The sequence below is a fragment of the Balaenoptera acutorostrata genome, chromosome 7 (assembly GCF_949987535.1).
Source record: "Balaenoptera acutorostrata chromosome 7, mBalAcu1.1, whole genome shotgun sequence".
Taxonomy (NCBI): Eukaryota; Metazoa; Chordata; class Mammalia; order Artiodactyla; family Balaenopteridae; genus Balaenoptera; species Balaenoptera acutorostrata.
The window spans coordinates 7,259,340-7,282,001 of NC_080070.1; the positions used below are offsets into that span (position 1 = coordinate 7,259,340).

The 22,662-nt window shown below is 50.6% G+C and overlaps 1 protein-coding gene across 3 annotated transcripts; it reads right to left on the reverse strand.

Annotated features, from left to right (window-relative positions):
• Window positions 1-558: 558 nt before the first annotated feature.
• ZNF783 (zinc finger protein 783) lies at window positions 559-22,635 on the reverse strand. 3 transcript variants are annotated; one of them, XM_057550132.1, is made up of 7 exons: window positions 21,052-22,635; window positions 12,915-13,316; window positions 12,710-12,836; window positions 12,418-12,546; window positions 6,717-6,845; window positions 5,540-5,650; window positions 559-3,766 (listed from the first exon to the last, which is right to left on the reverse strand). In XM_057550132.1, exons 2-7 carry the CDS (start codon window positions 13,116-13,118, stop codon window positions 2,925-2,927), a joined length of 1,542 nt encoding a protein of 513 aa, XP_057406115.1. In that variant the 5' UTR covers window positions 13,119-13,316; window positions 21,052-22,635; the 3' UTR covers window positions 559-2,924. The 3 variants fall into 3 exon arrangements, with proteins under 3 accessions (XP_057406115.1, XP_057406114.1, XP_057406116.1); XM_057550131.1 differs by lacking the exon at window positions 21,052-22,635 and adding an exon at window positions 16,628-17,192; XM_057550133.1 differs by lacking the exon at window positions 21,052-22,635 and adding an exon at window positions 16,295-16,601.
• Window positions 22,636-22,662: the final 27 nt, after the last annotated feature.

Here is a 22,662-nt window from a genome sequence, read left to right on the forward strand (position 1 = left end):
GACATCCTCTGTGAGTGTCGCCCTCACCTGAGACGGGCCGCCTCGGCCATGGCCGGGCCGGGGAGTCGCCGCCGCCGCCGCCGGGCGGCCCACGCAGGCCAGCCCCCGGCCTCTCTGCAAGCTCTCCCGTGCTCTCGCGGCCGTCGGGCCGGGTTGCTCCAGACGCGCGGGAACTAAAGGACCCGGACGAGCAGCAGCAACGGAACCACGCGGGCGCGGGGCACGCTGCCTCAGGACACGAGCTGGGCCCCACCCCGCCACCCGGAGGCGGCTCCCCATTGGCCAGACCGGGAAGCTCCGCCCCTGCCCCTTGCGCGGGCGACCCCGGCAGCCCGGAGCCTGCGCCCCATTGGCCGGCCCGGAGACCCCGCCCCCGCGGCGAGCGCCAGGGCTCTGTGGGCGCGGGGCAGGGGTGGGCGCCACTTCCGTGGGAGCGCCCGGCGCGAGGGCCGCTTTCAAGCGCGAATGCGGACTCGAGCTCGTGCCGAGCAGCCCACCCACGTGGTGGGCGGGGACTTTCCGCACCGCCGCGGATTCCCAGACAGCAGGAACCAGGTCACGTGCACGTATAGAGTACAACATATTTATTGAGCACTGATGGGGCCACCAAGGTTCCACCACCCTCACAGTTCTTAAGGGCCTTTAACACCAGAACCCCAACTTTGCTTTACAAATGAGGAACCCGAGACCCAGAGCTGGGAGTGAGTCTGGGGTCAAACCAGGCTCCATCCTCCCAGGTCACGCAGCCTCCATTGACTCATTTTAGTGTAAAGAATGTGCTTTGAACACCTATTGAGTGCCAGGCAAACTCACAGGGCCTAGCCGGGAGCCTGGCACATTGAATGCTTTGGAAGAAGAGGAGCACCACTGCACAGTGATTGCTGCTTCTGTTACAGTTTGTGTATTTACACAGGGCATTAAGCATTAGAAAAGCCTGGAAACTCTGAGCCCTGAGGCCTTCCAAGGAAACACCTGAGACTAGCTCTTGCAGCTGAGGGCTAAGCTCTCAGCAGCTTCACTAGCACCACATCCTGTCTGAGCACTTGCTGACAGCCCAGCCCTGACTGTGGGGCCCTGGCAAGGGCTGGGGGATACCAGAGCAGACAAACACAATCTATGGCAGGGAAGGGTGGCACCTCTCCCAAGCCCAGAGGAGCTTGGCTGAGGGGTCACTGACGTGTATACTCTTGCCCCAGAGATGACAGCAATGTTTCCATCTGCCCCCAACCCTGTTCAGGACTTTAGGAGAGGTACGAGGGTCAGAGGGGGGCAAGATGAAGTGGCACAGCCAGGGACCCAGGCACCTGGAAGCAGGCCTGAACACTGGACACTTCACATAGTGCCAGATAAATAAGACAACAATCAGAAGTGCTGAGGACCCATCACTCCAGCTTCAAAATCACCCAGACCAAGGGCTGGTCTATAGGGAGCACCCAAAGTGGTGTGATTTAAGAGGCACAAGAAGCTAGCTGCCATCAGGACTTCTCCATGGGGCCCAATGCTATTGCCCGAACCTCCACAGTTTGAACCTCATTGCTTTGGTGAGAATTTGTTCCACTGAGGTACAAAAGGCTCCTGGGGGATATAGCCCAAAGGGAAAGTCTTACCTCACTCTGCACCCATGGGACCTTCCACTCACTCCAGAAAATAAAGGTCCTTCTTGAGTGATTCTGACTGGGAAGAGGGCTGGAGATCAACATGAAAGAGAAAGGGGGGCCCTGAACTTGAAAGGAAGGTCGAAATCAGGCTTCCTATTTGTCCGGCTGCCTCTAAATCTATTATGACCCTGACAACTCTAAGGTGAGGTAGGATGCACTGGGGTCATTACCACCTTCGACAGACAAGTAACACGAGGATGGAGGTGGTTAAAAGATTCACCTAGATCTCCTGGCCTAACTCTGCCATGAGCCCCAGGTTCTAGAAGACAACCCCCTCCTTTAATGTGACAAATCAGGCCTGGCAACCCCACAGTCCATGTGGGCTGACCAGCCTCACTCAGACCAGGATCTTCCTCTCCGGAGGCACTTCCTGGGCCCGCTCTGCACCTGACCTCCCCCACGCCCCCAGGTGTCGGGGTGGGGTCCAGTGCATGGAGCGCGCACACCCATGAACACTGAGACCCTGAGGGAAATGTCATCCACTCCAGGCTGCAGTTCCCCGCTCTCCGCTGATTACCAAAGTCAATCATGGATGTGAACACGCACTGCGGAAAGGACCAGGAATACTGGGAATCAGCCTAGGCCAAGGAACACACACCTGGGAAGACACCTGGTTTCCAGGGCAGCAGCCGAGGCATCCCCATCAACAGGCATTCCCAGGCTGGTCTGGACAGTCCCTCTGCCATCCCCACACACAAGGAGGTGGCAGAATAATCCCTGCCCCTCAGGAGTTCTTGGTCCCCTTTACAACCACACACAATACTTACAGAAGCACTTAGAAAATCTCCATAGAAAAAAGTTTCAAAATAACAGTAGAAAACTCAAATTTCCAGTGCCTATTCTTCAGGCTGTCCACTCTGCTGTTTCTCGTGTTGACAGAAGGCCAAGACCTCTGTGTATAAAGTCAAACCCCAGGCTCTCCGTGTCTCGAACACCACCTACTAGAAAGGCCATGGCCTCTGGTCCTGTTGCCTGTCCATGGTACCCGTCAAAGGCCCCCACCAAAGCTTGGCATCCCCTAAGCCTTAGTAGCTCCTGTATAAGTCAGGAATGTAGAAAAGGCAGCAGAGTGACAAACTTAGGAAACTGAGGCATCTGGCACGCATACACTCTGTCATCAAAAAGGCCACTGCTTCCCATTTGAATGAAGGGAAAAAAGATCTCCAAAGCCATCCCAGAAGGAGGAACCAGCATCAGGCACAAGTGGAAAGGCTCCGCCGGTGGAGAGGTGGTCCTGCAGGGGGTGCCCCGCAGGCTGCTGCCCGGTCAGCCCTCCTCGGAGTGGCTGGGCCGTGCCAGCAGCGGGCTGCCCAGGCGGGCGGGGGTGACCGGAACGTGCGGGCCGCCCTGGTCGCGCGCGTGCGTCTGCATGTGGACCGCCAGGTGGTGGTTGCGGTTGAAGGCGCGGCCGCACTCCGGGCACGGGTAGGGCCGCTCGCCCGTGTGGATGCGCTGGTGCCGGAAGAGGTCCGAGGGCCTCCGGAAGGCCTTGCCGCAGTAGGGGCAGGCGGGCCAGCCCTGGCTGTCGCCTGTGTGCAGGCGCTGGTGCAGCAGCAGGCTCTTCCGCTGCTGGAAGAAACGCAGGCACTCGCTGCAGTGGTACACCTTGGCGGTCGCCGGCCTCCGCCCCACGAAGCAGCGGCGGCCCTCGGGCCCCTCTGGGAGCCAGCGGATGACGGGGCCGGGCACCACCACCTCCCCCGGCTCCAGAGCGGGGTGGGCACGTGCCCCGGCCCCGGAGGCCGAGCCGCCCCGGGCCTCGCCGCGCTGCTGCTCCTCCTCCGCGTGGGTCCGCTGGTGAATGGTCAGGTTGATCTTCAAGCGGAAGCTCTGTCCGCAGTCAGGGCAGGGGAAGGCCCGCTCTCGCCGGCGGGGGAGGATGCGAGGCGGCTCGCCCCCCGGCCCCGGTGCCCCCGGTGGCAGCGGGTCCCCTGTCCGCGCCCTGGGCACTGCCCCCGAGTGAGGCCGGCCGGAAGCCCCGGTCCTGCTCCTGGGCCCTTTGGGGAGTCTACACTCTGGCTGGCTCGGGGACTCCCCCAGGTACAGCTGCTCAGGCATCATCTCGTCCTCAGATTGTGCTTCCGTCTTGATGACCATGCCGCCACCACCTGGCAAATGGAGTCTGCGTTGATTTCAAGCGGGCCACACCGGCCCGGCCCCCACCCGGGCCACAGACCCAGTCCGGGCCTCCCGGCGCGGCTCCAGCCACACCAGCCCCGCCCGCCCCCAACTTCCCTGGGCCCCTCCTCCCCCCAGTGCTCCCGGCCAGAGCAGGGAAACACTGCTGCAAAACCAGGACTGGGGTCAGGGGTCAGACCGGGGAGGCAGATGGGGGGGAAATGAAAGGCAGACAAAGGGAGGCCTATGTCCTGGGCCCTGAGGCATGCTGACCATGCGGGAGCCCCGAAGTTCTGACGACTTGAGTTCTGATCTATGGAGGACGATGAGCCCTGCGGGCCATGACTGCCCCCAGACTAGTAAGAGGCTTCGGGCCTGGAGGTGGTGGGTGACTTAGCCCCCCTCAGAGCTACGCAGCCAAGTAACAAATCCACACCGAGCGTCCACCACCTGCCCGGTACCATGCTCGCAGGTGACGCAAAGCAGGCACGAGTCCTGGGCTTCCCGGCTGGGCCTCGGTGTGGGTCACACTTGACTCTGAGGCGGGGCTGAGGCAGCGACAGGTGGTCTCAGCAGCAGCTCCGGGGGTCCCTGTCGCTGAGGAGGCCAGTCCTGGCCTCAGAGCCCTGCCTGGAACCCGGCATTCTCCCACACCCTCCAGCTGCCACTCACCTCTGGTCTCCTCTGGAGCCAGCCCCCCACCATCCCCCAGGATCCGGCAGCCTCACAGTCACACAGTCTGCTAGTCACACAGTCTGCTCAACGGTGACAGAGAACCGTGCCCGCTGCTTATTAGAATGAAAACCTTCAGCCCTCATTAGGCAACCTCCAAGGTCCAAGACAAGAGTGATTTCTATTCTTGCTGAAGCCTGAGCTTAAACCGCAAGCCAGGAGGCCACTGAGGAAGACAGCCCTTAACTGGTGAACCTCCAGGGCAGCACCCGACAGCAAGACCTTGGGTTCTCTGCTCACCGCTCACCCAGTAATCCTCACAAATTAACTCATGGCAGAACTTTATTTCTATGTCAGAAATGACCCACTGTTTTTAATTCAGTCCTCCAGCTACAGAATCGTTAAGAGTCTAAGAATCATGTAAACTTTGAGGTAAAACCTTGTTGCATTGAAGAGGCCCCCATGGTGGTCCTGGCTTAGAAATCAGTGAGGGTCTCAGGCCCTCTCCTCTGTGAAGGTCAAGGCTCCCAGATCTCTCCATCTGCAGCCCATCTGCAGCCACACCACAACCCCAAGGCGGGCCCGGATCTCATGCTTGCCTCCCACCGAAGCAGGTACCAGGATGGAATGGGAGGAGAGCTGGATCCCTTTCTATTGGGCCAAAATAGGCAATAATCGCTTTCTTTTTTCCTGCTTATCAGGATGTAAGCCCGGTTTATAGAAAACACACAGACTCTAAGCAGGAAGAGCTAAATTTAAATCACAGGCCTCCACCCTCCAGCTGCAAGACGTGAGAGGCTGTGAGGCTGGGCCACTTCACAGGGTGGCTGTGAGGAGACCACGCCTGGTGGCACACAGCTTGTTTTAAGCGGCACCTTTCCAGCCAGACCAGACCACGATGGGGGGAGAACAGGACCATAGGTGATCTGGGTCCCCAGAGCCCCAGGGAAGTAATACTTGGGAGTGAGGGAGGGAGCCCTCAGGAGGAAACCCCTCACCAGGTCCATCATGCAACCCCTACCCACTCCCAAAGGGCCCCCGAGTTCCTCTGGGGCTCCGCTGTGGCCACGGGGCCTCTTCCCTTCACTCACCTGGCCCCATGCCGGGCAGGATGTCCCTGGGAGGGGAGGTGGGTGACTCCCTATCTGAAGATTCTTCCTCCCGTTTAACCGAGGACAAAACGCTAGTGCTGGCTGGCGGTCCTGTGAGAGAGAGTCCCATGAGGGCCTTTCCCAACAGCAGGCTCCCACAGGGAGACCCAGCCATTCCCTAGCAGGCCCAGGACACGCTCAAGCGCCTGCGGCCCAGGAAGAGGGAGCGCCGGGTTCTGTCCCAAGGGTGGCAGGTGCCCCACCCCGCAGCCTCTGCTCAGAGGTGGGCGGAGACCAGGGAAGGCCACACCCCCAATTCCCATGCAGGTGGTGCTAACAACTGGCCCCTCTGCATCTGGGGGTCACCCTGATGGGCCTCAAAAGGACAGAGGGTTTGGGCACAGCACCAGGTTTGCCACAGAGCAAGGACAATGAGAAGGTCCTAGTCCTCTCACACACCGGCTGGGAAGGATGGACACAGGGAAGCGGGGATGGGGGTGTCACCTCCAACTGCAGGGGCCCATATTCAGTGGGGAAGATGCACAGAAGTAACTGGATAGAAAGCAACCCAGAGACTGAACAGTCGGGCCGGCAGGAGGGGGACACCACGCCAGCACAGAGCAGTCTGGAGACAGAAAACAAGGCTCTGGGTTACCTGCCAAGTGCTATGCTAAATGCCCCCTGAATATACTCCATTTTTGTGACAGGATGGGCAAGAATTTCCTTTAAACAAAAGCAGAGAACACTGGAAGCGGGGACTGGAGCTTCACCGGTCTTCAGAAGAGGACACTCGCCGAGGAACACACATGCTGGCACTCTGCTAGGCATACGACACGTACTGCCCCATTAACGGGACTGTCTTAAGAACCCTGAAGAGACCCAATGTCCCCCTCCTGTGCCCTTCCCCTCACTCCAGCCCGATCAGTGTGCCTGGCCCCCAACATACCTAAGTAACCCATACCTTTGCTTAGACTGTTTTCTCCTGCTGAAAATACCCTATGTTCCCAGCAAAATCTACCTCTAAGGCCTGTCTCAGGGGCCCCTTTTCCAGGAAGTCTGTCCAGCCTTGCCCGGCCCGGCCCAGCCCCCAGCCATCTCTCCCCGCCTCGAGCTGCAGCACTTATGCTCAGTACCACCTGTCTGGTCCTGTCCACACGGCTGACCAGGGCTCACTCACCGGTGCTCGTTTCAGGTGGGGTTACTCTTGTTTCTGAGTCTTGCTGGTGCTTGGAGGCCTGACCTTCTTTTGGCTCCTTCTGGGCAGGGCTGACTGGGCTGGAGATGTGCTCTGGGTATGGAGGAAGGCCTGGGGAATGCAAATCAGTGACACTACGGACAACGCAGAGGTCACCCAGGAGCCTCTGGGGAGTGGCTAAATGCAGTCACCTGGAGCATCAGGTCAAACACAGGGTATGATAATTAAGTGAACTTTACTGATCCTCTAGTAACTAGATTCTAGACTAAAGCCTCCATGTCTGAGAAAAGGAAATGGTATATGTAGCATGTTAAGTTATCCGATAGTACCACACAGGTCATGACACAGCAGGACCAAAGATCTGGCTTTTTAAGGACTCCTGGCTCAGAACATTTCAACGGTAGTTCCCAATCCCAAGTCCTCCACCAGGCTGGTATATAAAGATCCCCTGGGAAGCACCCCCCAAGATTCTTATCAGTTAGTTCGGGGTGGGCCTAGGAAGTATGCATTTTTAAAAAGCTTCCTAGGGGAGGGGGCTTCCCTGGTGGTGCAGTGGTTGAGAGTCCGCCTACCAATGCAGGGGACGCGGATTCGAGGATTCAAGCCCTGGTCCGGGAGGATCCCACATGCCGCGGAGCAACTGGGCCCGTGCGCCACAACTACTGAGCCTGCACTCCAGAGCCCACATGCCAAGAGCCCGTGCTTGGCAACGAGAGAAGCCACTGCGATGAGAGGCCTGCACACCACAATGAAGAGTAGCCCCACTTGCCGCAACTGGAGAAGGCCCGCATACAGCAATGAAGACCCAACGCAGCCAAAAATAAATAAATAAAATAAATAAATGTATTAAAAAAAAAAGCTTCCTACGGGAAAAGACATGAATATTGTACAGAATAAAAAATTAAAATGGCCATAAACAAAGCTACACTGTTACCATGGCCAGACAGACACTACAAGAAAACTACAGACCAATATCCCAATATGAACAAAATGCTAGCAAACCGAATTCACCAGCATATTAAAAGGATTAAATATCATAACCAAGTGGAGTTTATTCCTGGAATGCAAGGATGGTTCTACATGTGAAACTGGATCAATGGAATACACCACATTAAGAGAATGAAGCGGGGGGAAAAAAAACACATGATCGTCTCAGCTGATGCACAAAAAACATTTGACAAAATTCAACACCTTTTTATGAAAAAACTACTCAGAAAACTAAGAGTAGAAGGAAACTACCTCAATATAATAAAAGCCTTAATAAGAAAGGAAATTCTGACATATGCTACAACATAGATGAACCTTGATGATACTGTGCTAAGTGAAATAAGCCAGTCACAAAAAGACAAACAGTGTATGATTCCACTTATATGAAGTACTTAGAGTACTCAAATTCATAGAGACAGAAAGTAGAACTGTGGTTGCCGGGGACTGAGAAAGGGGGGGAGTGATATTGTTTGATGGGTACAGAATTTCAGTAAAAGAATAAAAGAGGGCTTCCCTGGTGGCGCAGTGGTTGAGAATCTGCCTGCTAATGCGGGGGACACGGGTTCGAGCCCTGGTCTGGGAAGATCCCACATGCCACGGAGCAGCTGGGCCCGTGAGCCACAATTGCTGAGCCTGCGCGTCTGGAGCCTGTACCCCGCGACGGGAGGGGCCGCAGCTGGGCCCGTGAGCCACAATTGCTGAGCCTGCGCGTCTGGAGCCTGTGCCCCGCGACGGGAGGGGCCGCGATAGAGAAAGGCCCGCGCACCGCGATGAAGAGCGGTCCCCGCACCGCGATGAAGAGTGGCCCCCGCTTGCCGCAACTGGAGAAAGCCCTCGCACGAACCGAAGACCCAACACAGCCAAAAATAAATAAATAAATAAATAAATAAATAAATAAATAAATAAATAAGAAAATCCTTTAAAAAAAAAAAAACAGGTTTTAAAATAGAGAAGAAATTCAAAAAAAAAAAAAAAAAAAAAAAAAAAAAAAGAATAAAAGAGATGAATGGTGGTGATGGTTGCACAACATGGTGAATGTATTTAATATCACTGAACTGTATACTTATAAACAGTTAAAATGGTAAATTTTATGTTATATGTATTTGACTAAAATAAGAAAAAAAAAAGTGCTAATACACAGCACAATATAGATGAACCTTGAATACATTATGCTAAGTGAAAGAAGACAGACACAAAAGACCACATACTATATGATTCCGTTTACGTGACATGTCCAGAATAGGCAAATCTACAGAGTCAGAAAGCAGATTTGTTGTTGCTTATGGCTGGGGGGCTGTGAAGGGGTTCAGGGTGATAGCCGAAATATACAGAGCTTGTTTTTGAGGTGACAAAAATGTTATAAAATTGACTGTGGTGTTGGCTGCACTTATCTATGAATATGATAGAAAGCACTGAATTGTATACTTTAAATGAGTGAATTGTATGGTCTGTGAATTATTTCTAATAAATCTATTTTTTTTTAACTACACTGAAGTACTTCTTACCTATTATGCAGACAAAAATCCTACAAGTCTGACCACATTCTCTAGTGGCAAGGCTGTGGGGAAAGAGGCCCTCTTTCACAATGCTGATGGGAATGTAAATGATACAACCCCTATGGAGGGGGATTTGGTGATAAATTCTTTAAAAATTGCATATTTATTTACCTTTGACCCAGCAGTCCAGCTTCTGGGATCCTATCCCAAAGATACACTGACAAAAATATGAACTGATTTATGCACAAGATATTCCCTACAACATTATTTATATCAGCAATATACTGGCTATTCCCCAAATAATCCATCAGTGAAGACTGGTTAAATAAACTATGGTATATCACACCATGGAACATTCCATATTCACACGAAAAATGAGGAAGATCTCTACATACTGCTATGAAGTATTTCGAAGACAAATAGTATGGGGGAATACAAAGGTATCTATGTATTACTGATATTTTCAAGAGGAAACACTGGAGTATAAACAAGAAGTTAATAAAAATGGTTATCTATAGGGAGAAGGAGGGGACAAGGGTGGAAATGAGACCTCCCTGAGTGTATCCTGTTAAATCATTTTGACTTTGCAACCATGTCTTACATGTTCAAAAAGTTAAACTAAATCAAAAGTAAAAAGAGCCATCGCTAAAAATCTAAAATTAAGCAGGGGCTTTCCTGGTGGCGCAGTGGTTAAGAATCTGCCTGCAGGGGACACGGGTTCGAGCCCTGGTCTGGGAAGATCCCACATGCCGCGGAGCAACTAAACCTGTGTGCCACAACTACTGAAGCCCGTGTGCCTAGAGCCCGTGCTCCGCAACAAGAGAAGCCACCGCAATGAGAAGCCCCCTCAATGAGAAGCCCGCGCACCGCAATGAAGAGTAGTCCTTGCTCGTTGCAACTAGAGAAAGCCCGCACGCAGCAACGAAGACCCAACGCAGCCAAAAATAAATAAATTAAATAAATAAATAAATAAAAATAAATAAATAAAATTAAGCAGAAACAAAAAAAACTTAACTGTTTATCAAGTTGCTGGCATAACCACATAGAGAAAATAATTATTTCAAGTGACTTTAAAAGGCATTATTTTGTCTATTAAGTCCTATATGAAATATGCATTCAGATGACAAAAAGAGCTGCAAAGAAATCTCAAATTTCAATTAGAAGTGTAATTGTTAGTAGTAATATTGACTCAATTATTTGAAATTATTTCCAAATTGTTATTATTCCAAATAAGATATTATAGGATAATGAAATGTTAAGATTTGGATATAAGATAATACAAATAAGTAATTATGCTAATATAGTGAGGAATTTAAGATGTCCATGTAAAAGTGACATACAAGTATAAAATCAAAGGACATTAAATTTGAATTAGAAATATCATTACGAACTCATGATTTTTTTCTTCTCAAAAATACATATTTTCTGAGAAGGCTTAGAAGTAATGCCAAAAATTAGCAACTACTGGCACTCATACTGCAGTCTCTGAATACCATTCCTTATTAAAAGAAATAAAACTTCTTGGAGAAACTCTTATTCCAGGTCTGGGGAAGGAAATATACAAGATGAAACTAGAACATCTTATGGTGTCTGAACGCCATCAAAGTTACATCAAAATGACCTATAGGTCAACTTGAAGGGGCTCCCAAGAGCTAAAAATGGGACAACTTAAGCATGAAAATAATGGCTGCAAAGGACTGCATGTATAAAATACTCAACAATCTATGAAGTCATAATAATAACAAAAAAAAAAAAAAAGAAAGAAAAGCCCAAGTATTGGTCACCTTTGGAGGCATCTAAGGAAGCAACTCTTCATTCTAAAAACTGATGAAGGGAAAGAATTAAGCACCTATCCTGCCTTTTCTGTACAGACTATATTTCAAGGTAACTAAAAGAGTTAGTTAGGGAAATTCTTTATAAAAGAATTTCAGCTATTAGGTGCAAAAGTAATGACCAAATTTCACCATTTTGCAACCCCTAATAAAATAATGAATCCAGGCAACAATCTTCAATGGCTAATAAAATCATTAGATGAAAAGTTGATGGGGAACTTTGTAACAGAAGGATAAGGCTCACAATCAGAAAAAGAAAGGCAACTGGGTAAGACCTGAAGCCGTAAGACTCCTAGTAGAAAACATAGGCGCTAAAATAAGCTCTTTGACATCAGTCTTGGCAACAATTTTTTGGATTTGACGCCAAAAGCAAATATAAACAAGAGAGAATACATCAAACTAAAAAGCTTCTGCACAGCAAGGGAAACCATCAACAAAATGAAAATGCAACCTACTGAATGGGAGAAAATATCTGCAAGTCATACATCTGATAAGGGGTTAACATCCAAAATATATAAAGAACTCACACAACTCAACAGCAAAAAAAATCCAATTAAAAAATGGACATTAGATCTGAATGGACATTCTTCCAAAGAAGACATACAGACGGACAACCGGCATATGAAAAGATGCTCAACATCACTAACCATCAGGGAAATGCAAATCAAAACCACAATGAGATATCACCTCACATCTGTTAGAATGGCTATTATCAAAAAGACAAGAAATGACAAGGATGTGGAGAAAAGGGAACCCTTGTACCCTGTTGGTGGGAATGTAATTTGGTGCAGCCACTATGGAAAACAGTATAGGGGTTCCTCAAAAAACTAAAAATAGAACTACCATATGATCCAGCAATCCCACTTCTAGGTATTCTTTCAAAGAAAACAGAAACACTAACTCAGAAAGATATCTGCACCCTGATGCTCACAGCAGCACTATTTATACAATAGCCAAGATATGGAAACAACTGAAGTGTCCACTGATTGATGAATAGATAAAGAAAATATCACATATACATACAATGGAATATTATTCAGCCACAAAAAAGAATGAAATCTTGTCATTGACGACATTATGCTAAGTGAAATAAGTGAGAGAAAGACAAGCATTGTATGATCTCACTCATATGTGGAATCTATTAAAAACGAACAAAGAAACAAAAACGAGGTCATAGCTACAGAGAACAGATTGGCGGTTGCCAGAGGTGAGGGGTGGAGGTAGGTGAAACGGGTGAAGGGGGTTAGGGCGCAGCCCACCCTGGGTTAAGGGCCTGCGCTCCGTCCTGGCCTCACGGCTCGGAAGCGCGAGAGGCTGGGGACACGGATGGACTGTCCCCAGCCACGCCCCCATCTTGCCCCCACTCACCAGCGCCCAGCCTCCTTGGGCATGCGTCCTCTCTGTCACTCGCCTCCTCCTGGCCCCTCGGGCCTTCCGGGCAAGGCTCCTCTCCCCTCTCCATCCGGGTGAGGATGTCTGGTTTGGAGATGGCATAATCTGCACACAGAACAGAGGCAGCTGGGTCAGGACTGCACATCCGCCACTCAGTTGCCCACGGAGATGCAGAGACCCCCAGAGGAACAGAAGCCAAAGCCAAGACCCAGACTGCAGGAGGCCCATCTGTGGACCGAGGCCCAGAGCGCCACCTACACAGCCTTACCCAGGGAGACCAGCGTCTCGTAGTTGCCCCGCATCACGTGCTTATACAGCTCCTTCTGCCACTCATCCAGCTTGCCCCACTCCGGCTCAGAGAAATACACGGCCACATCATCAAAGGTCACGGGCACCTGGAACCACAGTGTCACGCACGCTCACCCGCACGCTGACGGGCACGGGCTGTCCCACCCCCCGCGCCCAGGGCTAACCTTGGGGGCCTCGCCCTTGCTGCCCGGCGGCAGCCGCAGGATCCAGAAGTTCCTGTTCCTCAGCAGGTTCTCCACGTTCTCCAGCCGCCTCTGCAGCAGCCCGTACTCCTGCAGCAGGGTCCCCAGCACGGCCCACTTGCCCTCCAGCTGGTTCCCCAGCTCCACGGCCGTCTTCTCGCAGTCGGCCAGCTTCTTCTCGGCCATCCCCGTCCGGCCCTCCAGAGTCAGCAGGCGGGCCAGGCAGGAATCCACCTTCTTCTCCAAGGCCTGGATGGCGGCCACCACCGTCCACAGCGTGATCTCCGTGGAGTAGAGGTATGAGCTCTTCTCAGCAGCCAGCTGGGGTGATGGAGAAGGCGTCGAAGGCCTTTCATCCCCTGTTTGCTTGTCCCTCTCTGGAGCCTGTCCACAAGAGAAAAGAGAGATGTTATCAGAATTATCCAGTCACAATGTCCATCTCTAAAAGAAACCTCAGAATGGCACCTGCCCAGGTGAAGCCCCATCTGGGATCCTGAGGACCAGTCAGGCAGCCGGGGATGGGGAGGGGGGACATCCGGCCTCTAGGACAGGAAACACTGGCTGGACCAGGGTGTTAGCAAGTGGGAAACAGGAGGAAAGGCATGGCCCAAGCGGGAAAGCAGCTGTGGCCTCACACAGGTGACTTCCTTCCGGGTCTCAGTCTCCTCCTCCGAAACTCAGAAGCTCTGCAGGCAAACAACCCGAGTGCAGCTGGCAGCTCCACTACTCACGAGCTGGCTGACTTTGGCAAGGTTTGTTAAGCATTTCAACTTCAATCCCACATCTATAAAACGGGGGTAATAACAGTGCCTACGTGATAGGATTGTGAGAATTACTGGTACAATCTTTGTAAAAAGCACTTAACAATGTCCAGCACATGGCAAATACTCCATAAATGTGAGCCCTGTGTTGTTGATCATGTGGAAGATGTTGATGACGATGGTGGTTCTGGCTCAGGGATGCAGCAGTTCATATGGCCTTTTTCCTCCACCTCTTTCATTACAATGTCCTTCAGCATCTCGGGAAAGAGCTCCTGCAGTGCCTCAGCTTACCTTGGTGCGTGAAGACAAGGTCTCAGTCCCAGTTCATCTCGCTAAAAGCCTTGTTGGAAAGGTGAATTGACACTTCATCCCTTCACTGCACTCATCCTCATGGTCAAATCACCATCAAGTCCTATCCGTGTAACTGCTGAAACTATCTCAAATCCATCCTCTTTTCTCCTTCTCTGACGTGACTAGTCCAAGTCCCAACCATCTTTCCCCCAAACCACTGCAATCCTGCCCAGCTGGTTTCCCCAGTTCGCCCTTCTCCCCCCACAATACACTTTCCACAGGGTGATCAGTAATCTTTTAAATACACAGACTAGATCATTTTAGTCCCCGATCAACAGCTTCCCAGTGTACCCAGAATAAAACCTAAACTTCTTTTTTTTTTTTAATTTTTTTTTTAAATTTATGTATTTATTTATGTATTTTTGGCTGTGTTGGGTCTTCGTTTCCGTGCGAGGGCTTCCTCTAGTTGCGGCGAGCGGGGGCCACTCTTCATCGCGGTGCGCGGGCCTCTGTCGCGGCCTCTCTTGTTGCAGAGCACGGGCTCCAGACGCACAGGCTCAGTAGTTGTGGCTCACAGGCCCAGTTGCTCTGCGGCATGTGGGATCTTCCCAGACCAGGGCTCGAACCCGTGTCCCCTGCATTGGCAGGCGGATTCTCAACCACTGCGCCACCAGGGAAGCCCAAACCTAAACTTCTTATCGTATCCCAGCCTACCTCCCTGACCTTATATCCTCCTGGGTATCAACTACACTCCAGCTACCCCGGTCTCCTTGGATTCCTGTGATGCACCCAGCTCTCTCCTCCACCTTTGTGTTAGCTCTTCCCACACCTCTCTGTACGCCTGGCTCCCTCTCGTATAAGGCTCCAGCTTAAACACTGCCTCAAAGAGACCTTCACCGACTCACACATCTAACATAGGCCCCCTGCTAGTCCCCTCCTTCACAGCATTAATAATCTATGATCGGGCTTCCCTGGTGGTGCGGTGGTTGAGGGTCCGCCTGCCAATGCAGGGGACACGGGTTCGAGCTCTGGTCTGGGGGGATCCCACATGCCGCGGAGCGGCTGGGCCCGTGAGCCACAACTACTGAGCCTGCGCGTCTGGAGCCTGTGCTCCGCAACAAGGGAGGCCGCGGTGGTGGGAGGTCCGCGCACCGCGATGAGGAGTGGCCCCCGCTCACCGCAACTGGGGAGGGCCCTGGCGCGGAGGCGAGGACCCAACACAGCCAAAAATAAATTAATAAATTAATTAATTTAAAAAAAAAACTATGATCGTGCCATGTGTATGCCTGTGTTATGGTTTGCTTCCCCCATGAGAACATAAGCTCCATGATGACGTAAGCTTCTAAAAGACTGCCTCATTCATAGAAGACGCTCAATAAATACCTACTGAATGAGCGATTGACTAAACAATTAAACAACACATTCATTCAATATCAATTACTGAACATCTGTCATAGTAAAGGTGCAATGGGGATGCAGAAAAAAATATGTGCTTCTTCCTTCTCCTGGAGAAAAGTTTTGTACAAAAATAGTCATAATAAATTAAATAACAGTGTGATACCATGGGTTAACGAAAGTTGAGGGCAAATCTGTCCTGTTTGAGGAGTTTCTTGGGATCTCAGGTGCTACAAGACAGCAGAGGAAAAGGGGCGGGTGGATAAGAATGGTCAGAAAGAGTACTGAGAAAGTGGCCCTGGGCTAAGTGGGAGCTGAAGAGGTCACTTGTCCCCCTACAGAAAGGCCTTCCTGGGGGCCATAAACCCCAAGAACTCCCATCCTCTTCTCCCTTGCACTCAGAGGACCCTTAAAAAAGCACACACCAAACTCACTAGTTAAAGAGGAAAGTTCCTCCTTAAAAATCTTCCACAATAATCAGCATCCAGAAAAATCACGGCTTCAAAAACTTTATTAAGATGTATTAATAATAGTAGATACCATTTACTGAGCTCTTTACAAATGTTTTTGGAGTATGTCAAAAAAGGACAGAAGATTATTTTCTCCGAATTGGACACACTGCAGCCAACATTGTAACATCTGCTAAACTAATCTTTAAAAAAAAACAAACAACAACAAAAGCACCACACCTACAATCCCGCCAGTAAACAGCACTCAACACCTCTTAGGTGTCAGAAGAACACTTGGGCACCTTAAGGGGGGTGTAACTCCGGAGTCCCAGGTGGGCGTCAGGCTCTGGCCTCTACTAGGTGGGCGACTTCGGACCGCTCCCCGCCCAGAGCCCCAGACTTCGGTTATCAGAACCGAATGGGGCCGGCGCCCCTGCCCCCCTGCCTGCCTCCGGGGCCGCCTTACCTCCAGTGAGACAATGGACGGGGCGGGGAAACAGCCATTCGGTTCAAAGACAAGGGCTTGTCATCTTAAGTGTAACTAGAAAGCCCGGCCTGTCCCCCGACGTCGGGGCCGTCCGCCCGCCGCGCCCGGCCTCGCGTTTGGGCCGCCCGGCCGCTCGGCCTCAAAGCCCAGCCCGGACGAGGGCGGCCAGGCGGCACGAGCGGGCCCGAAGCGCGGGCCTGGGCGGAGGCGGCGTGCGGGCCGCTCGGGCCGCCCGGCCGAGACCCTCGCGGGCCCACGCGGCGGCGGAGTCGGCGGCCTGGCCGGACTGGGCGTCCGCGCGGGGGCGCTTACCGGGGCAGGCGCCGCTTCGGCCATGGCTGCCCGCGTCCTTCTCTCGGCGGTTCTCCTCAGGCCCGGCCTGTCGGGCCCGGCGCGGCGCTGCGCGGCGCGGCGGCGGAGGCGGAGCTGAGCCGCCCAGCCTCGGAGCTCCCGCCGGGCGGCCGCGAGCTGCGTCCGAGCCACGTGCCCCGCCGGCCCTTTAAACAAGAGCTGCGCTCGCGGCCCGGCCCGAGGGCGCGCACAGCGCCCCCTGCAGCCGGAAGGACCGCACGCCCGCGGCCCACGGCCTTCCGCGCCCACCCGCCCCGGCGGCCGCGGGGGTGTCCCGGGGGGAGCGGGGTGCCCGCCCTCTCCTGGGCCGCGGGAGTCGACGCCGGGCCTCACGCGCCGCGGGGCCCTCCAGACGGGCTCCCGTCGGGCGGTGGCGACCCTCGGGCCTGGGCCGGGCGGCGCGGGCCACGCGCAGGGCCGGCACGGTGGGACCCTAACCCCTCTCCGGGGTGCTGGGGGAATCCAGCCACAGAGCTAATAAAGGAAACGCGCAGGAAACTTCGAAGCTCTGGGGGAAGGAGGTCAGTCATTGCCGGGTAATCTCAAGTGTATGCACTTGATTTGTCGTTTGAACACCTCTAATGGACCCAAAGTGACTATACATTTTGCCCGGGAAAAGCCAGGGGGGTGGGAGGGATCGATAAGGGTTTTTAAACTTTATTAGTTTTCCAGAACAAATAGAAAGACCTCAGGAAAATTTTATTTCCTTAAAAAAAAAAAAAGCCCCGCCTCCCTCCGCAAACCTCCCTTTGGGGACCCTGGGTCTCCTCCTCCTTCCCTGGGGCCCACCTTCCCAGCAGACACGCGGCTCAAGCATCCTCCGCAGAGTGCTCGGAAGCCCTCTTTGCCACGCCCGGTCTTCACTTGCCCGTCAGCCACCAGCTGGGGATCCTCTGCAGCAAGAGTAAATGCATCACTAATTCAGGCTCTGAGGCATCTTGAATAAACGACTCAATCTAGGACCTATTTTCCTCATCTGCAACCCATGAGCCTTGCTCTGGAAAACCAGTTAATCACTGAATATAAAGTAAAATATGCTGCATGCAATTTAACTTTTATTTTCTGTCTTTTCTGCATTTCCCAATCATCTCACTCTTTGTCCAACAAGCCCGGAAATTCTTCCCACTAGAAATTACTCTGCAGTTTTCTTTGTGTGTATGCTTTGTTTTTGTTTCTTTTCTTAGTATTTTCCTCTTGGGAGGGAGGGAGAAAATGATTTGCCCATGTATTTGATCCAAGCAAAAGTGTGGTCAATCAATATAATAAGAACATAAATAAATTGATACCTTCTCCAAGTAAGGTGCACCTGTAGCATCTGGGGCAAGGTTAGGAAATGTTACTTTAAGGTAACAAGAAGTCAAATCAATATATGGCGTTGTTTATTGTGGAAATCCTTGTTGAAGTAACCTGACCTTAAGACAGTTTGCAAACTTGTGCTGAAGACAGGAAGAGCATCCCTCGGTTCTCAGCAGGCGTTAGTAAGACCAATATATTAAGGATTATAAATTTCTTATAAATTTATAAGTTGTGATCTCCTAAAGTAAGAGTTAATGTCCAAGGCAAACAGAAAGAGTCTGGAAAATGGATTGGAGAGGAAGATGTTAGTATTAAACAAGCTTTGTTCAGGGAAGAGTGCTCTAATTTTTGACAGCTGGTCTGAGTTGTTTAGAAGAGTTTCTGTAAGTCAGTATTCAAACTTTAGTGGGCATAATGCTCTCCTGGAGTGCTTGTTAAAATTCAGACTGCTGGGCACCGGTCTCAGAGTTTCTAGGCCTGAGGCTGGAGTGGGTAGGAGTCCAGAATTTCATTTCTAACTAGTTGCCATGAAATGCTGATTCTACTGGTTGAATGATCACACTGCCCTGTGCATTAGCTCCCAAAGCTGCCTCTCATTCCCATGCTCTGATTTTATAAATATATTGAACAAAAAATACAAAAACTTGACACCATAATGTGGTTTCCACAGCAGACCAGCCTGGGTGTCAGGCCAGGTGTAGCTCTAATATAAATTAAAATTACTTGCATCCTTCGTTATTAATCTGTCTCCTGTGGATTTGCTCTTTTTTGGATCAGGTCTCCAGGGCCTGAATACCTCTGGGTGAGTTGACAACACTGGATTTCCAAAGTAGAGGCACAGACCTTGCAGGGACAAGGGTGACTCCACCCAGGTGCAGCCCACTCTGACACAGTTGGCCATCGGCCTGTGCTGCAGAAGGTAGGCTGGTCAGAAGGTGAGGGCCACTAAAACAACACCTTAGGGTCACGTAGGGTTGGGGGGTGGTCAAGATACTCAAGTGCTAGTGCCCTCAGCCAGGAGATGGGGCAGCTCAGAGAGAGAATTCCTGTGGCCCCTCACCCTACCTTTAGATTAGAAAGTGGACCCACCCAGAATTGTAAAGTGGTAGGAGGGAAAGTATTAGCAGAGGGAGACCAGAAGTATAACCAAGTCCTCCTTCCTCCATGAAGCCCTCCCTAGTTCAGACAGCACTGAGCTCCCTATCCTGTGAATTCCTGTTACACCTGTTCATTCAGTAAACGTGCGGTGACCATCTATGTGGGAAGCCCCCATGCTCAGAGCTGTGGAATCTGGATACAATTAAGACCTGGTCCCTGCCTTCAAAGAGCATCGCCTCCTGTTGACTCTACCTCAGTGATCTTGTCCATCACTCTCTTCCCGCTGAAGCTGCACCCAGTTAGATCCTCATTGGCTCTTGCTGTTCTCACTCAAAAACCTTCTAACATATCCCCCACCCCGGCAACAACAAAAGCATGCTGTACCTCTTCTTAGGTTAATAGTCCCAAATCACAGCTAGATTCAGATCACCCTTTTGCTCAAAACTCTCAGCTCCCCATTACTAACTCAATACAATCCAAACTCCTTAGTCTGACCCCAACCTCTCTTTCCAACCACGTCCTCCACTACTCCCCTCCGCCCACCCCACCCTCCAGCCAAGTCGAATGAATTGGTGTTTATTGGTACATGCCCCATAAGGTCGTTTGGTCATGTCTCTCCTTTTTAGAATGTCCTTCATCTCATCCTTAAAGGTCCAGCTCAAATGTCATCTCTCATAAAGCCTTTCCCAATGTCCTGCAACTTGAAAGTAATTGTTCTCTTACAGAACTTTAGCTTCACTTTCTATCTTCTATTAAAGTCCCTTGGCAGCCTGTGAGCCCAAGAACAAAATCTGATTTAACCTTTTATCCCTCCCTCTGTAGACTCTGCACATGGAGGCTACTCAGATATTCACGAGTGAACAAAATCTAAGGCTATGCAAAGGTACAAAGAAGGGAACAGATTTCCACCCCACTGTTCACAGCAGCATTATTTACAGTTGTCAAGATATGGAAGCAACCTAAGCATCCATCAACAGATGAATGGATAAAGATGTGGTACATATATACAATGGAATACTACTCGGCCATAAAAAAGAATGGAATTTTGCCATTTGCAACAACATGGATGGACGTGGAGAGTATTAGGCAAGTGAAATAAGTCAGACAGAGAAAGACAAATACTGTATGATATCACTTATATGTGGAATCTAAAAAATACAACAAACTAGTGAATATAACAAAAAAGAAATAGACCCACAGATATAGAGAACAAACTAGTGGTTACCAATGGGGACAGGGAAGGGGGCAGGGACAGCATAGGGGTAGGGGATTGAGAGGTACAAACTATTACGCATAAAATAAGCTACAAGGATATATTGTACAGCACAGGGAATATAGCCAGTATTTTATAACTATAAATGGAGTATAACCTTTAAAAATTGTGAATCACCTGTAACTTACTTGTACATCAACTATACTTCAACTAAAAAAAAATTTTTTAAAGGAAATGTTATTTTGATAGAATGTAAACTCAACTAGGGCAAAGACTGTTGTTCTGTACACTGACATACCCCAAATATTTAAAACAGTACCTAAATAATAGGTGCTCAACATATATTTGTTGAATAAAAGAAATAAACAAGGGAAGCTTTCACAAAAGGGGGCCTACGAACTGAGTAGTGAAAAATAAATAGTCCTCGGTTCACAGAGAAGGGCATTCCCCGGAGAGGGAAAGCCTGAGCTGAATTCGGTCGTGGGAAAGTACGGCTTATTGACTAAATGACGGGAATCCCACTGTGGCAGCAGCATAGAGAATTTAGTGTGAAAAGTGAACCAACCCAGAGTAGGTTAGGTTGTCCAAGTCCTGAGCTCTACACTTAAAGCTTGCTGTTTATCAGTAGCCAGTGAGTGCGCAGCAAGGCTCTGAGGAAAGCCCATGTCCAATCTGTGTTCCAGGACAACAACCCTGGTAGCAAAAAGGACGTGATTAAGGGTAGGAGCCTGGTTAGGTTACTGAGTGAAAACCAGGTGGGCGATGATGAGGCCCTTACCTGGCGGAATAGGAAGAAGATTGGACAGATCAGTCTCTGATGTTTGGCATTTCACTCTTCACTGTATGTTGATTTAATCTCACTTGATCATTCCTGTCCTTCAGGCAGCTGCACAGTCTGTTTCCTTCTCATCACCCAGCAGAGCAGACTTTCAATGAAGGACAGTTGAAGCAGGCAAGATTTTTTGTATCACTTGAAACAGTGTATTGCGTGTGCAGAGCATGACCTGGAGATCCTGTTAAAAATGCAGATTCTGATTCAGTGAGTCTCAGAGCCTGCCTTTCTACCAAGCTCCCAGGGGGTGCCAATGCTGCTGGTGCAGAGACCACACTTTGGGTAACAAGGACTTATAATCCAACCCAGACACGAGGTACTTAATCGTGGTCAACCAGAAGCAACAGAGCCCGTGGTGCAGTGTGCGTGAGCACTGAGGCAAGATAGCCTGGTTCACAGCCAGCTCTGCTTCTACGTCACCTCTGCTTCTACATCACCTCTGCTTCTATGTCACCTCTGCTTCTACGTCACCTCTGCTTCTACGTCACCTCTGCTTCTACATCACCTCTCAGGTCTCTTCCCGCACCTCACGTGTTAAACGGGGTAATAATCATACCCACCACATAGGGTCTTGTGAGGATTAAGTTCATTTTTATGTGAAGAACTTAAAAACAGTGACTAGCACATGAGTGCTCAGTAAACATTAGCCATTATGACACTAGTCTGATGGATTAAGACAATCATTTCCCTGCCTCAAGAAGAACCTAACTTTGCTGGAGAAACAGGACCCTATCTTGTACTTTTTCTCCCCATGATGCGAGGCAAAGGCTGGTCACGTTAAAGCACTCACTGGGAGGTAAGAATAGTCAAGGATGGGATAGGGGGTATCTCTAATGCAAAAACTCGCAGGCAGGAGACTGGAGAAGCGATTTAGGAGAGATGCTCCAGACGTTTTCCTCCGTACAATGAAGCTGAGCACCTCTCACGGCGCTGCCCTACGACAGCTTCCCTCCACGTTCCGTTTCTACACCGAGATAATCCCTCACCTTACAGCGACCAAGCTCATTTTTATCTATTTATTTAATTTGTTTCTTCTCAACCCGATATCCCACTCACTCCTCCCATGGGCAACTGTAATGCCTGTATGTAACTCTTCGCTTCTGTGTTCTTACAAAGTGATTTGTTTTGTGTACATGTTTTTAATTTACAGAAATGGTATTGTGTTATAGATCTCATTCAACTTCTTACATTCGCCACTCAGCACCATGTTTAAGATGGACCCATACGGCCACATGTGTAGCTAAGCCAAGACCCCTAACTGCTCCCCAGGACTCCTGGTGCACCCACCGTGTCTCACCTGCCCTCTCTACCTCCCAACGTTCAGAGGCTCAGACTGCCTGCAGCCCTCGACTACCGCAGGTGTTGGTGAGTATTCCCATACACGCCTCTTCTCATCTCCCTAGGTTTAAGGAAGGATGCAGGTCAGGCTACGCCATCAGGCCTCTGGCACTGCTCCAGGTCAGGCACCGCCTCCATCTTGGCCCCAGGAGGGTATTCTTGACAAATGGAGAAAAACATCAAAGAGGAGTTTTGTGGGTTTTTTTTTTTTTTTTTTTT

Bases quoted from the DNA above. Each gene is read 5' to 3' on its own strand.
- ZNF783 (XM_057550131.1), bottom strand. From the start codon at position 16,651: ATGGCCGAAGCGGCGCCTGCCCCG. The intron at 12,837-12,914 runs GTTAGCCCTGGG...CTGTGGTTCCAG, and splicing joins GCAAGGGCGAGGCCCCCAAG to GTGCCCGTGACCTTTGATGA. The intron at 6,846-12,417 runs GTGAGTGGGGGC...TGCATTCCCCAG, and splicing joins CCCAAGGAGGCTGGGCGCTG to GCCTTCCTCCATACCCAGAG.